Source organism: Sphaerodactylus townsendi, linkage group LG05 (genome assembly GCF_021028975.2).
Source record: "Sphaerodactylus townsendi isolate TG3544 linkage group LG05, MPM_Stown_v2.3, whole genome shotgun sequence".
Taxonomy (NCBI): domain Eukaryota; kingdom Metazoa; phylum Chordata; class Lepidosauria; order Squamata; family Sphaerodactylidae; genus Sphaerodactylus; species Sphaerodactylus townsendi.
The window spans coordinates 93425089-93439568 of record NC_059429.1 but is presented as its reverse complement, the minus strand read 5'-3'; the positions used below and the strand labels follow the sequence as shown (position 1 = coordinate 93439568).

At 41.7% G+C, this 14480-nt stretch overlaps 1 protein-coding gene across 1 annotated transcript in view; it reads right to left on the bottom strand.

Annotated features, from left to right (window-relative positions):
• WNT2B (Wnt family member 2B) overlaps nucleotides 1-14480 on the bottom strand; it is a 51063-nt gene that overhangs the window by 14140 nt on the left and 22443 nt on the right. The window contains exon 2 of the mRNA XM_048498793.1: nucleotides 334-554. Coding sequence (XP_048354750.1) covers nucleotides 334-554 — 221 coding nt within the window. The remainder of the gene's footprint in view (nucleotides 1-333; nucleotides 555-14480) is intronic.

Here is a 14480-nt window from a genome sequence, read left to right as displayed (position 1 = left end):
CTGCAGAAGATCAACAGGTGGAATGTTGCCAGCATGTCCTTTTTGTGAACTTCCACCCATGCTGAGCTGTTGATGGAAATGGAATCTGTACTGTTCTGATGCAGCACATAGGTCTGATTCCTTTACTCTGAACAGAATAATACCACAGTACTCATTGCCAATCCTGGCCATCTGTGATGTAGAAATATAACACAATGACAGTGGGGCTTTTTTCCTCAGTGGACTTTAGAAAAAAATCAAAATAATTCTACATAAATGAAAACAGAGACAGTGATCCAAAGAAAGCCCCTGCTGAGGAGGGCAAGAAAAGAAGACCCACTGAAGGGTACCTACTTCGTAGCATGACTCTGCCAAAGACTGTGTAGTCCCTGTCCAAAGTACTGCAGTTCCAGCGGTGGTGACGAAACTGGTGCTGGCATTCCCGGATCCACTCCTTTGCTCCTTCTCCAACTGACTGCATAATGTCTGGGTAACTCTGGCACAGTTGTCGCTGTTTGTTTACCAGTCCAGGGATGTTATCACAGATTACCCTTGCTCCCAGCGCCCCAATATACCTGCAGAAACAGCAAGAACCAAGAGCACATCACTAACCATGTATTCAAGGTAATACATGAATATAATGGGAAGGCAGTAATCAAATGCTGGGCAAAGGAAGAGCAATGCATGTGTGAACCAGCCCATACAGATACCAGCAATATAGAGACCTGTCAACTGGGAATCATCAGATTCCACCTCAGCCCCAATCTCACAAAGATGGCACAAACAAGCTATTCTTCTCTTAGGTCCTGTGCTCTCAACTATTTTTGCCTGTGGCTGCAAATGCTGGTGGCAAGGATTGTAAGGAATCTAAAACAGAATTCAGTTTTAAATTTGAGTTGCTGATGGGTCACTCTTACATGGAAACCAAATCAACACAGAGGCAGCCAGCATAGGAACAAGACATCAGGATATTCCTTTGATTAACAAGATTATCATCTCCAGTCAAAGGAACAGGATGCAATGATACAAAGGTGCAACTTCTGCCAGGGTGGTGGGAATTCAGCAAACTGAAGTGCCAGGTTTCCAAGCTGTACTAACCCATTGGGCTTCTTTAAAAAGATTCAATGTTGCTGTCATTTTTAGAATGTTCTAAAACCATATGCCAAGCATGCTAAGACTAAAATGTAAAACAGGTGTTTTTTTTTTACTGTCAGATGCAGCAAGACTGAAGGTTTGATTCTTGTGTTTAAAGCAATATGTTATTTTCTCTTGAGACTCAAAGATAACTGAGAAAGAAAGACTACCAGAGTGACTTGCAGAGTAGATTACTGTACATGATATTTATTGGTACTACTATGTTTCTTTGTAACATGCCACGGGTTTTCCTTTGCTTACAGACTGTCCACCCCCAACTTAAAATAGGTTCTCACCAATAACCATCAACCACCCATCAGAGACACAAACCCAGGAGCCAAACTCTGCAACAAACCTAGATGCCAATTTTGTTGGCTTTTGAAAAAATTTGCAGTCTAGTGTCAATTACCTATGGGTTTTCAATGACCCATAAGGTTTTCAAGGCAATAGACATTCAGAGGCGTTTTGCCATTGCCTGCCTCTGTGTAGTGACCCTGACTTGGCTTGGTAGTCTCTCATCTGAATGCTTGAACTGACCCTGCTTGGCTTCTAACAAGATGGGACTATCTAGGTCAGGGTTTGTCATGCTCAGATATACAGTATGGGACCTAGTAACTTCAGCTACACCATCCATGGCTCATCAATTTGCATTTCATCCAATTTAATATATGACATCATCTGCCAGCAATGCCCTTCTATTGTTTATATTAGACAAACCTATCAGCCTGTGCTTGAAAGAGAATCAAATTGGACATAAGAAACTGCAAAATCCAGAAACCAATCAGAAAACATTATACTCTTTTTGAACACACTGTTACAGACTTGAAAATCATAAATAAAGTAAAAAGTAAAAGCTAAAGGTAATATACAACACAAAAGTGCTGAATTAGAATTCATTAAGAAATTAAACATTAGTGATCATCCTGGCTTTACACAGAGTTCTCCTAAGGCTGGTTTTTTTTAACTCACTACAATCTCTAACAACTCTACAGAATCAGCTTGATAGAAATTTTGATTGGCTGCTCTTAGTACATTTAATAGACTGTAACTTTGTACCAGTATCAATGAATTTTCATTAAATTTTATTACCTTTCTTATGTGTTTGAATCTCTGACCTTTCTAATCATCCATTATTTGTACCCGCTAACTCTGTTTGAGATGTAAAAGCCACACTTCAAAGTTTTATGATGGGATTCATTCATACCTCTGTGCCCCCCCCCCCCCCCGGCCCAATAGCAAATCTTCAGTTAGAAGGTACTCTTGGACTTTTGTTGTATTTTATTGTTATTAATAACAATAGCATTTAAGTAGTACTAGTAGAGTGTTCAGTGCACATCCATTGTACCATGATACTTATGAAAAGTAGGACATTATTATTATTATTATTATTATTATTATTATTATTATTATTATTATTATTATTATTATTATTATTATTATTATTGATACAAAACAGTTATACACAGCAAGCAAGATCAATATGCTGGATTTTGTATTACATCACCCTTCGGACACTTCCCAAGCATCTAGGACTGTGTGATGTATCGACGAATAATGCGTGCAGAGCCGAGTAGGGTGGCCTTTTGCAGCTGACATATGGTGATTTTGTCAGCGCCAATTGTTTTTAAGTGCCGTTCAAGATCTTTAGGCACTGCACCCAGTGTGCCGATCACCACTGGGACCACCTTTACTGGTTTGTGCCAGAGTCTTTGTAGTTCAATCCTTAAATCCTCGTATCGTGTAAGTTTTTCCAGTTGCTTCTCATCAATCCTGCTGTCACCAGGAATAATAATAATAATAATAATAATAATAATAATAATAATAATAATAATAATAATAATAATAATAATAATAATAATAATAATAATTATTATTATTATTATTATTTTGTAGACAAGAATGAGGCAAAGAGAACAGCAGCTTGCCTATGTCTTCATTGTGGAATTATAGCTAACATGGGACTTAAAACAGGGGGTTCCTATTTTATCCTGTTTGCCATCCCGCAACTGATCTGGCTCATTTTATCTGCTTCAGATGAATACATCTACACTGTCTTATTCATTTCTTATGTCTTCTGTACTCCCTTAACAGGACCCTGGAGGCATCGTGGTTGATATGAAAGTAACACAGACAGTGTAGTCAAGTGTGGAATTTTCCATATCCATCCAAGATCATCCTTTCTTTTAACTCCAGACCAAAAGCAGTAGATTTTTTTAGGCTGGAGAATGGCTTTTGCCACATATCACTAGCTGCATTTCTGGCTGAAAAATTGAGAAATCTGGGCAGCATTCAAGTGTTTCAAGCTCCTAGACTGGAATTAAGACCCTCCCTTTAATAATAATAATGAAAAAGCAATAAGCCTGGGCAATATTTCACTGTCTGCTTCACCATGTGCTATCATTTGTGTTGGTCACAGAGATAGCTTGCAGCCCTACGGAAACTCTGAGAATACAGACAAAAGCCCGTTATTTTTTCCCTTCTAAAATATTTGGTTTAAACTCTGGTGAGAAGTCAAGGTCATCGAGGATTGGCAAAGTGGCTAATAAACATTGCTCCCTACTTTGCAAGTGAGGAAGGGCTGTTTTGGTTAACACGCACTGTTTTCACAGGCCAACCCAACAGCCTTTCAGCAGCAAGGAAATTCACAGGGAGAAGCATCAGAAAAAAGCATCTTGTCAAATAAAAATACAAGAAAGTTAAAAGACCCAGGGGATTAAATCAGCGTCCACAGAAAAAAAGCTTGGTATGACTATAAATGTGGTGTGTTTAGATCCAGGTCTGGTCTTTGGCACTTCCTCCTTATCTGATGTAGAAAGATAAAGGCAGAAAGTGTTCATCACCCTGAATCTGAAGAGCAGTTTTGCAGATTCTAAGATAACTTATTCCAAAAAAAGTCAGTCCATAAATAGAGCATTCCTTTCTTGGTAGAACTGCCCATATTTACAGCTGGGGTATCAAAGAAATGAATGGGAAAAAATCGGTGAGTTCTTTAAAACTGACAGGTATTCTGGAGAGCCAGTGGGTTGGATCCAGCACAAAAATGTATATCTTCCCTGTTCTATTCTCCTCCCAGACGCCTGGAAGACCCTGGTAAAGTTTATTCTAGCAGTCTGTTGATCCATGTGGATTAATATCCATAAGAATCAGCAGACTGCAGTGAGGAGGGGCAAGATAGAGAAGTGATTACAGTGTTGGTCTAGGATGAGTTGTGTTTATATTCCCAACTTACCTTGACGTCACGGAGAGACCCAGAACTAGCCACTGATTCTTGGTCTAACGTACATCACAGGGTCTTTGTGAAGGTAAAAGGAAAGAGGGAAGAACCACGTGTTCTACACTCAGTTTCTTAAAGCGAAGCTGATGTAAATACTTTAATAGACATGTCTGACTATTTTGCCAATTCTGAGAGTGCTTGTGTTTTAGAGGCTTTGGTATGTTAGGTCAGAATATATAAGCTGAATATTCAATATTATTGATTTCCTAATCTTTCCTTCTAATGGACATTTTTCTTAAATCCTGAAGATCTTCCTTAAGTTATTGTTGCTGCTCTCTGCAAGCACTCTGTTGTGCTAAGAAACCATAAAAACTGGGGCTGGGGAGTAAAGATTGTTTAAGCATGACAAAGTAGACAGCAATCTTGGGAAAATTTACTAGAGAAAATCTTGTGTAAGCACAGAGGGGGTTTGAACCTGCTATGGGTAAAGTTAAGGATAGGGTATTAGCAAGGCTGGATTAAGACCTTTAAGGCCCTAAGCGGAGAAAAGATTATGGTACCCCAGTATACTGTACATGTAATTCAAAATAAAAACACTAATAAACTATTGTCTCTCTGTGTAATTTCGAATCAAATACTGTCATTATTTATGTGAAAAATATTTGTATGAAACAAAACACCTATTATTCCACTGCTTTCTTGTCTTGAAGATACATAGAATTTTAACTTACATAAATCAAAGACGCAAAATGTTTGTTGTTGCTTACTTATAATTTTATCAATACTACAAACATTTTCTACTGCATTTTTTAAGTTTGTGATCATATCCTCAAGTTTGTGATCATAACCTCAAAATTAATTTGACTTAACAAATCTGCTTCAATACTTAGCAGAGATAAGAAGAAGAAAAACTTCTACGGGGCCCTTTTTACTTGAGGGCCTAAGTGAATGCTTATTTTGCTTAATGGTGAATTCAGAGCTGGGCATTAGTGAAAAATTCTAAAAAGAACATTTGTTAAATGGAAATGTCTTAAATTATAAAACTTATGTTTTGAACTTTTTTGTGGCTGCATCGCTGCAAAAGAGACAGAGGATTGTTAGAGAGATAAATTTATGAATAAGTCTTATTTTCTAGAGCTCTTAAACTCTAGAAAACAAAAGTTACATGTAAGTGGTTTCTTCTATTGCGCCCAGATGTGCAGAGGTTCCACCTGGTGAATAACCACAGGCCATGTCTTGGAATTAAATTGGGCTGCAGCCCTTTTTATTGAGGCAGAAGCTGGGCAAGCAAGAGGAGCGCATCCGTTTTGTGGCCGGTCAGCACTCTTGGATGACCCCAGCACCACACCCCAATCCATATTGGGGAGGACAGGAGGTACTGGGCCACCTGGGCACCCACCCACTGTGGCCCCCTTCCTGCTGGGATGTCAGACTCTAATTGCAGAGGCCTCCGCAGCATGCGCCATGAGCCAGCCCCACCCCAAGCCTCTTATGGAGGCCCCCAACCACGGGGGGGGGGCGGGACCGGCACGCAAGCTCTGCCTCCCCCTAAAGATGTGCTCCTCTGCCCAAACCACCAAGGCTGCGACAAAGTGAGCAGCACAAAAACCCTGCCCAAATAAGGAGGGAGGGTGGGTCAGTTTGTTCCAGGCGTCGAAGAAGAATGGAACAACCGCATGCTGCCTAATATATAGGGAGTGTGCTCCACCCCTAACACTCGTGTGCATCACACGATCAGGCCGGGTGTGGCTCAGCTGTCTGGTTGGCCCAGGGCACGCATGCTCACTGCTCCAGAGCTCACCATGTGCCCTGCCCCCTGTCGCAATTACAGCCCAGTTGATTCTGGGGCCGTTTTTTATAGTTCTTACACCACAAAGACTACTCAGTTTACTGAATAATATGTTTTTGTAAGGCTGAGTTATAATAGCCAACTTTAGGTTGGGAAATTCCTGGCGGGGCTTTTGGGGGTGGGGGAGCCTGGGGAGGGTAGAGTTTGTGGAGGGGAGGGATTTCAGCAGGGCATAATGCCATAGAGACCTCCCTCCAATGCAGCTGTTTGCTCCAAGGAGAACAGATTCATGTAGTTAGGAAATGGGTTGTAATTTCAGGAGATTTCCAGGCCTTGCCTGGAGGTTGGCAACCCTCACCCAGAGCTCACTTAGTTACACAAGATGTCACAGTCAGTTGGCAGATATCTAATGATATGATGGATGAATACAACTACTTACTCAGGGGCAACTGAGTGTACATTTAATTATTTTAAAAAGTTGTTTGTAATGTTTTAGCATATGGTGAAAATGCATCTCTTCCCCAACTTCCCTGAGTTTCTGATTGGGCTCAAATGTAAGGTTACTAACATCCAAAGTGGGACCTGGAGTTCTCCAAATGTTACAGAGACCTTGGAGGACCTTGGAGGAAATGGCAGATTCAGATTCAGATCTATAGCACCTCTGCTAAGCTGCCTCCCCAAACACAGACCTCCCAAGGTTCTGCCTCCACGTCTTCAGAATTTCCCATCCTGGAATTGGGCTTGATACTCAGAGGCTTGGTGAAACTTAACAAGACATAATAGAGAAGAAATTACATGGATAAGCTACTCTTTGGGAAATGGTTGCTGGTATTCAGCCAGTGCTGCAGTGGCAGTTAGGCTGCCTCACTAACTTCCTGTCCGTATTCAGAGCTCTTTTAAAAAAAACAGAAGCCCAATCACTTTTGCAATATGGTCACCCATAACCAGGCCAAACCAGTTATTAAGTCTTCCAGGGAGGAAGTGCCAAAGTATGCAGAAGTATGGTTTTCAGAGATGCAAATAAAGTTGACCTTGCCAAAAAAGCCCACCTTCAAAAATAATATAGAGTAGGGGATCTTTCTACAGCATTCTTGGAATCACTTTTTCTCTCCTCCTCCTCTCTTTCTTCCCCTTGTTTATCCTATTTGGCTTTTTGACTCTGAACTCAGGAAATTGGACAAAAGGGAAACAAAACTCTTTGCATCATCATTATGGTGCTAACGAGGCTGTGAACAGAAAACAGCTTTTCTGAAAACTGCAGCGCAGTGTAAAGCTCCAACCTACATCCCTGAAAAATAGCCTATTAGTTTGACTTAGTATGTGAAAGCCAGGCTCAGCCTCCTCTTGGACTTAGCTCTGTAGCCTATACATTAATTCCTCAGCCTAGGAATCACCTATTCCAGCTTGCCTGAGGAGTTGTAGCTTACTAGTTGAGCAAGTGCTTTCTATGCACAAGATCTCGATTCAGTCCCTGGAATCTCCATTTTAACTGTCTCAAATTTCAAGTGTTGTTGGGAGGCCCTGGAGAGTCTCTGCCAGTTACTGCACAGAGCTAGAAGGTTCAGTAATCCAAATTGGTATAAGGCAGTTTCATATGTAAGGTGCAATTGATGGCACAAGACTCCAGCTGTCTCTATGACAGTGACTTTCCCCACTACCCTCTTTGCTCTTGGACATTGTTTTGTTCAGCTCTCTGCATTGCTCTCCCTTTCAAGTCTCTGACCCCAATCTAATGCCTATGCTGCAGGACTTAATGGGGAGCCAGGAGTCCAAAATTTAACAAGGCCCAGTCACCGTGTCTTTGGGAGCCAGAACTACCTTGCATGTGTTTGGAATGTGAAGGAAGCCCCCAGTAGAACTCATGATGGGAGCCCATAGTGGTTTCTGAGTCAGTCCTATTAACTCTATCCTCCTATTTCAGCCACTGTGCCTTTCAGCTCCCTTACCTTCCAACTTCAACAAGCCTTCATGTGAGTCTAGAACAGTGGTTCTCAACCTTCCTAATGCTGCAACCCTTTAATACAGTTCCTCGTGTTGTGGTGACCCCCAACCCCAACGTTTATCCATTTTACAGGTGGAGAACACTGATGCAGAGAGTCTTAGACGACCCCTGTGAAAGGGTCGTTTGACCTCCAAAGGGGTCCCGACCCACAGGTTGAGAACCACTGGTCTGGAGCCTCTGCCCCGTCCTGATTTCTCTCAAAATCATATAGTGCCACTTTTCATAATTTTATTCACCCACCATCCACCACAAATGTTGACTCCAATGGTTCCCTTATGATGTGTGAGGAATTTTCTTTTGGAGGAAGACTGCTTCCATCAGAAAGATTCTTCCTCACACTCAGGTCGAATCCCCACTACCTTCTTACCCAGGTTTCAGAACACAAACTAACCAGGTTTGAGAGACGACTTCCCCATTGCTTGTGTAACCCCCATGCCCAGAATGGGTTGGCCCAGAATGGGTTGACCCAGTAAGGGGGTGGAGACTCGGAGCAGCAGAGAGGTTGCAAGAGCTCTTTTGCAGAGGACAAGGCTACCAGACTCGGACCTTGATTTCTATAAGCCCTTAACACCTTGTTAAGGGTTTTCTTTTGTGGTTGTAATGGGTGAGAGTTCTCCTGGAGACCTTCATCATGTTGCAACCTGTTCATCAAGCCCTTGGAGTCTTCAGGAGCCAGCCAACTTGCAAAGGAGAATTTGGACTTGGCAATATCAGTAGACTGTAAATAGAAGGACTTGAAATGCAACCTGAAAAGGACCTTGAATTGTAACGTTAAATGTTGATGTTTTAAAAGTGTTAATTGTAAAGAAAAGTAAACCATTTTGTTGTTTAAAAATTGTTGTTGCAACTCATTCCAAGTACTGCCCCACAGAACCCACAGTTAGAGGTTACAAATGGCGCCCAACCAGCGTGGGGCTTGGAAGTGAGATTGCAAATATAAATTGCTTGCAATGGAAGTGTGCAGCAAGTTGGGGTTTGATCCCCATAAAACTGTTTTGTTATTTGATGTAAGTTCAAGAGATGTTGCTGTGTGAATTTAAAACACTGTTTGGAAGTTAAATGAAGGAAGGGATTCCAGTTGCAATCCCCCATCCCTTCTGCAAACTGCTTGGCTGAATTGCAACAATTGCTGTAAAGAGTTTTGCAAATGGCCAGTGCAGCTAAGCTTAAGGGAAAGACAATGTTCTGCATTCAGATGCACCAAATGTGGTTCCTCCAAGTACAGGAATCTCTGGGGAAATCATTGTTTAATGATTTCAAAAGTTGCATTGCAATTACTGTCGGGACGACAGAATTTTAGTGGGGGAGAATGTAACCCCCATGCCCAGAATGGGTTGGCCCAGAATGGGTTGACCCAGTAAGGGGTGGAGACTCGGAGCAGCAGAGAGGTTGCAAGAGCTCTTTTGCAGAGGACAAGGCTACCAGACTCGGACCTTGATTTCTATAAGCCCTTAACACCTTGTTAAGGGTTTTCTTTTGTGGTTGTAATGGGTGAGAGTTCTCCTGGAGACCTTCATCATGTTGCAACCTGTTCATCAAGCCCTTGGAGTCTTCAGGAGCCAGCCAACTTGCAAAGGAGAATTTGGACTTGGCAATATCAGTAGACTGTAAATAGAAGGACTTGAAATGCAACCTGAACAGGACCTTGAATTGTAACGTTAAATGTTGATGTTTTAAAAGTGTTAATTGTAAAGAAAAGTAAACCATTTTGTTGTTTAAAAATTGTTGTTGCAACTCATTCCAAGTACTGCCCCACAGAACCCACAGTTAGAGGTTACACTTGCGTGGCAGATTCCATTTCTGGTGCTCGTTCTCCCTGTTAAGTTTGCAGAATACAAGATCATATAAGATCATAATCTTCTCACTTTCTTTATCGTATGACAATATCCTCCATTAACCCTCTATTAAGGCACATAGTTGTCAAGTATGCTGCTTATGAAACAGAAAATAGAAAGTTACTGAAGTAAATGTTTCATTCAAAAAGTATCTAGCAAATAAAAAGTCATCCAGATGGCTCCAGCAAGTAAGCCTGAACAGAATTTGGAGGAAAGCAATTGCTCATCATCAATAGGTGCTTGCAAGTCTTTTCTGAGGCAAATTTTGGGACTCCTGGGATGTTGAACATAGTCCATGAAGTAAAGCCTCCCTCAAGGCAAAACCTCAAGGAAGATTGTCAGTCTACAGCTCATGTAACTGATTTATGCTTCTGTCCACTTTCACTGCCAGGGGTCCTGACTGAGATGAATATTATCTTAAGGATAAAGCAGGAGAGAGCAAGAGCACAGGAAGGTCACTAATTGCTTTCTTTTCCTGCAGTTCACCTTGCCAACAAAGTCCCACTTCCAAAGCGCCAGCCTCATGCTGTGAGGTGATTACTGTCTGCAATGACAGGCCAAAAATTTAGGAGACCTGTTTTGGCATTGCCCTACATAAATGTTAGTAGAAGTGTTTTTCATATCTGTTGCACACAGGCATAAATAAAGACCCAGTAGAGAATTAGAACCAGAACCAGCTGTTTACACATAACATTGTGTAGGAAAAAAAGTAGCAACATCTTAACAGTTGAAATTCTAGATAAGCTTGTTCTACAGTATCAATAACAGCTTGGGAACCTTGTCATGCTCAGAATTGACCTCATATCTTGACCTTGGGTGCATGTCTCAGCAAGTACCATGTTATGTTAAATATTTTTGATTTTGACCAGTGTGTTGGTCTGAGCTTAGCAATAACCAAGCACACCAATGTAATCAAATGCAGTGCGGTGCTATGGCTAGAATGTTGAACTAGAACTAGACATGCCAATTCAATCCATGATGAAGAAGAGGAGAAGAGTTTGGATTTATACCCTACTTCTCTCAACCATAAGGAGTCTCAAAGTGGCTTACAGTCCCCCTTTCCTTCCCCTCCCCACAACAGACACCTTGTGAGGTTGGTGGGGCTGAGAAAATTCTGAGAGAATTATGATTGGCCCAAGGTCACCTGCAGGCTTTATGTGTAGGAGTGGGGAATCAAACCCAGTGCTCCAGATTAGAATCCACTGTGCTTAACCACTTCCCCACATGATTCACACTCCTTCAGTCTGACTTCCTCACAGACTTGCTGAGGAGATGAAATAGAGGACAGAACCATACATGTGGTCTTGAGCTCCTTGGGAAAAGGATGGGTAAATAAAATTGCAGTGGACTGGTGGCAGATTGTGGGTGACTCAAAATCCATGCCCTCAGCTCAAAGGCTCAGTAGCAGTGCCTATATTTTACAACATTTAATTCTCTCTATATATCAAAGAGGCTTTGACCTTATTATATAGTGCAGGGGTCATGGTTCAGTGGGAGTGCTTGTCTCTTATGCACAAATTCTTAGGTCCATTCAAGCAAAAATGTAGCAGGTACTGGGAAAAACTACTCTGCCTGAGGCACTGCCTCACTATGATGAGCAAAGTACCCCTCCTCCCAATTTCTACTTCTTAAGCAGCTGCTAAAGACTCAATACTTATAGTAATCAAGAAGCATTCTTTGCAATCCTGAATATATTTACTTGGAGGTAAGTGCCATTGTCTGTACTGTCAAGAAAGTATGACAGAATGTTTATCCACAATAACATGGAACTAAATACTATAAGAAGTCAGTTTTCCCCTCCTTCATAACATGTAGTAGCTTATTATACACTGACAATTTAACATTTTGCATTCCTCTCAGGGAAACTTCCAAATTCTTCTAATTCAAATGTCTTCCTGAGTTTTGGAGTTCCAAATTACTTGGGCTTGTGTCCAAAGTGGAACTGACACATTTGGAATTTCTTGTTATGTGCACATTTTCCACAATGTACAATGTACCTGCAGGTTACTGCTGTTTCTTGCTCCTTCCTCTTATACATATTTTCTTCTCTTTGTGTATATGTGCACTGATAAGAGACAGCTGCAAAAAGTCCGTTGTATCTAGATTCTTTGAGAGTGGGGTCTTACCAGTGTGCAGGAGTGCAGGTCCCCTGCAGAGTAATACACACAAAAACAATCCTGATGCAACCGCTAGTACATTGCATCTTTTAAAAATCAGTGTGTGTGTGTATGAGAGAGAGAGAGAGAGAGAGAGAGAGAGAGAGAGAGAGAGAGAGAGAGAGGAATGTAAATGTAGGAAACAAAAAATTCACCAACTCCACATAATCTAACTCTGGAATTCATTTTAGAAATTCTCCTGTTCAACTGCAGTTGAGTGGCACACAGAGCAGAGACATAAGAACATAAGAACTAACCTGCTGGGTCAGACCAGAGTCCATCTAGTCCAGCACTCTGCTACTCGCAGTGGCCCACCAGGTGCCTTAGGGAGCTCACGTGCAGGATGTGAAAGCAATGGCCTTCTGCTGCTGCTGCTCCTGAGCACCTGGCCTGCTAAGGCATTTGCAATCTGAGATCAAGGAGGATCAAGATTGGTAGCCATAGATCGAATTCTCCATAAATCTGTCCAAGCCCTTTTTAAAGCTATCCAGGTTAGTGGCCATCACCACCTCCTGTGGCAGCATATTCCAAACACCAATCACACGTTGTGTGAAGAAGTGTTTCCTTTTATTAGTCCTAATTCTTCCCCCCAGCATTTTCAATAAATGCCCCCTGGTTCTAGTATTGTGAGAAAGAGAGAAAAATTTCTCTCTGTCAACATTTTCTACCCCATGCATAATTTTATAGACTTCAATCATATCCCCCCTCAGACGTCTCCTCTCCAAACTAAAGAGTCTCAAACGCTGCAGCTTCTCCTCATTAGGAAGGTTCTCCAATCCTTCAATTATCCTCATTGCCCTTCTCTTTGATATCCTTTTTGAGATGTGGCGACCAGAACTGAACACAGTACTCCAAGTGCGGTTGCACCATGGCTTTATATAAGGGCATGACAATCCTTGCAGTTTTATTATCAACTCCTTTCCTAATTATTCCCAGCATAGAGTTTGCCTTTTTCACAGCTGCCATGCATTGAGTTGACATTCCCATGGAACTATCAACTAAGATGCCCAAATCCCTTTTTTGGTCTGTGACTGATAGCACTGACCCTTGTAATGTGTATGTGAAGTTTGGATGTTTTGCCCCTATGTGCAGACATCCTGGAATTATAAAAGGAATGCAAACTGGGAATTGTGCTCTTCCCAAGTTTCTGCCTTATCATTGCTCCACATTACTGGCTGCTGCTGGTGGAAGTGAATGGGAAAATGCAAAGCATGCAAAGCATGGACTGGCGTATGAGATTATTAGCCTCACCATCTTTCAACGAGCTAAGGTTTGTTTGCATGATCCCTGTCTGTTTTTATTCTCTCTCTCCCTAGAGAGGGACTGGACCAGTGTCTCCCAGCAAACTTCATTAGCTGAGGAGGGATTTGAATTTACTTATTTACAATCTAAATAGAACACTGGCATTGGCTTTTCAGCTACGGAAGGGATGGGAAGCTTGTCATGGGGGAACATTATGGGAGGCAGCCCCATTTCCTGATTTGTTTTATTTTCCACTAACATAAAGGGATGACATAAAACTCAAAGCAATAGCATAGTGAATATGGCCAGAGCCTAGAATGAGCCAAAGGAGGTTGGAGGAGGGGTTCCCCTGACACTATGCTTGAGTTTCAGATCACACTCTTGGGAAGACTTACAAAAAAGCTTCTAAATAATTCCCGTCTTCCTTCCCACTCTAAATCTGTTTGGCACTGCTTGGAAGAATCCACATTAGATTGTTCTGAAGAAATGAAGTTTTACTGCTTTTCTTTCCCCTGTCTTCCCCCCCCCCCCACCTCATGAGTGAATCTCTTATCAACATAAATCTCAATAGGCCATTGCCAAGGGCTCTTTCTCTCCATGGCCCCTTAATGGAGGCTGCCCTTGATGCAGCCCTCAAGAAAACAGAAGAAAACTGTCACACATCGCCTCCCAGTTGCCTTAAGAATCTGCTGGCTCTTCTTCCAATAAACAAGGAGAATCCTAAATTGCCTCTTAGATAAACACAACAATCAGAGGCAGCCATATCTATTTACTCAGCAACATACGTTTCATTTTAAACCCCAAGAAGCATGTATTCCTGGTGCACACATGTTCCCAAGAGAGAAACAAGGAGTCAGAATCTCTAGGGACCAGGTGGTATTTGACTTGCTATTGCTGAGATGAAAACCATAATGATTTTCTGCTCTACTTATCAGTTTAAATATCTAGAAGATAGTTTCCCAAGTGCAATGGCTTGACATTTTACAGTGGAAATGCAAAGTTCTTTTTAGTATGTTTTTGCAGAAAGAAGTAGATGTTCTTCATTGTATTGTCAAAGATTTCATGGCTGGAATCAGTCGGCTTTGTGGGTTTTCCAGCTGTGTGGCTGTGATCTGGTAGTTTTTGCTCC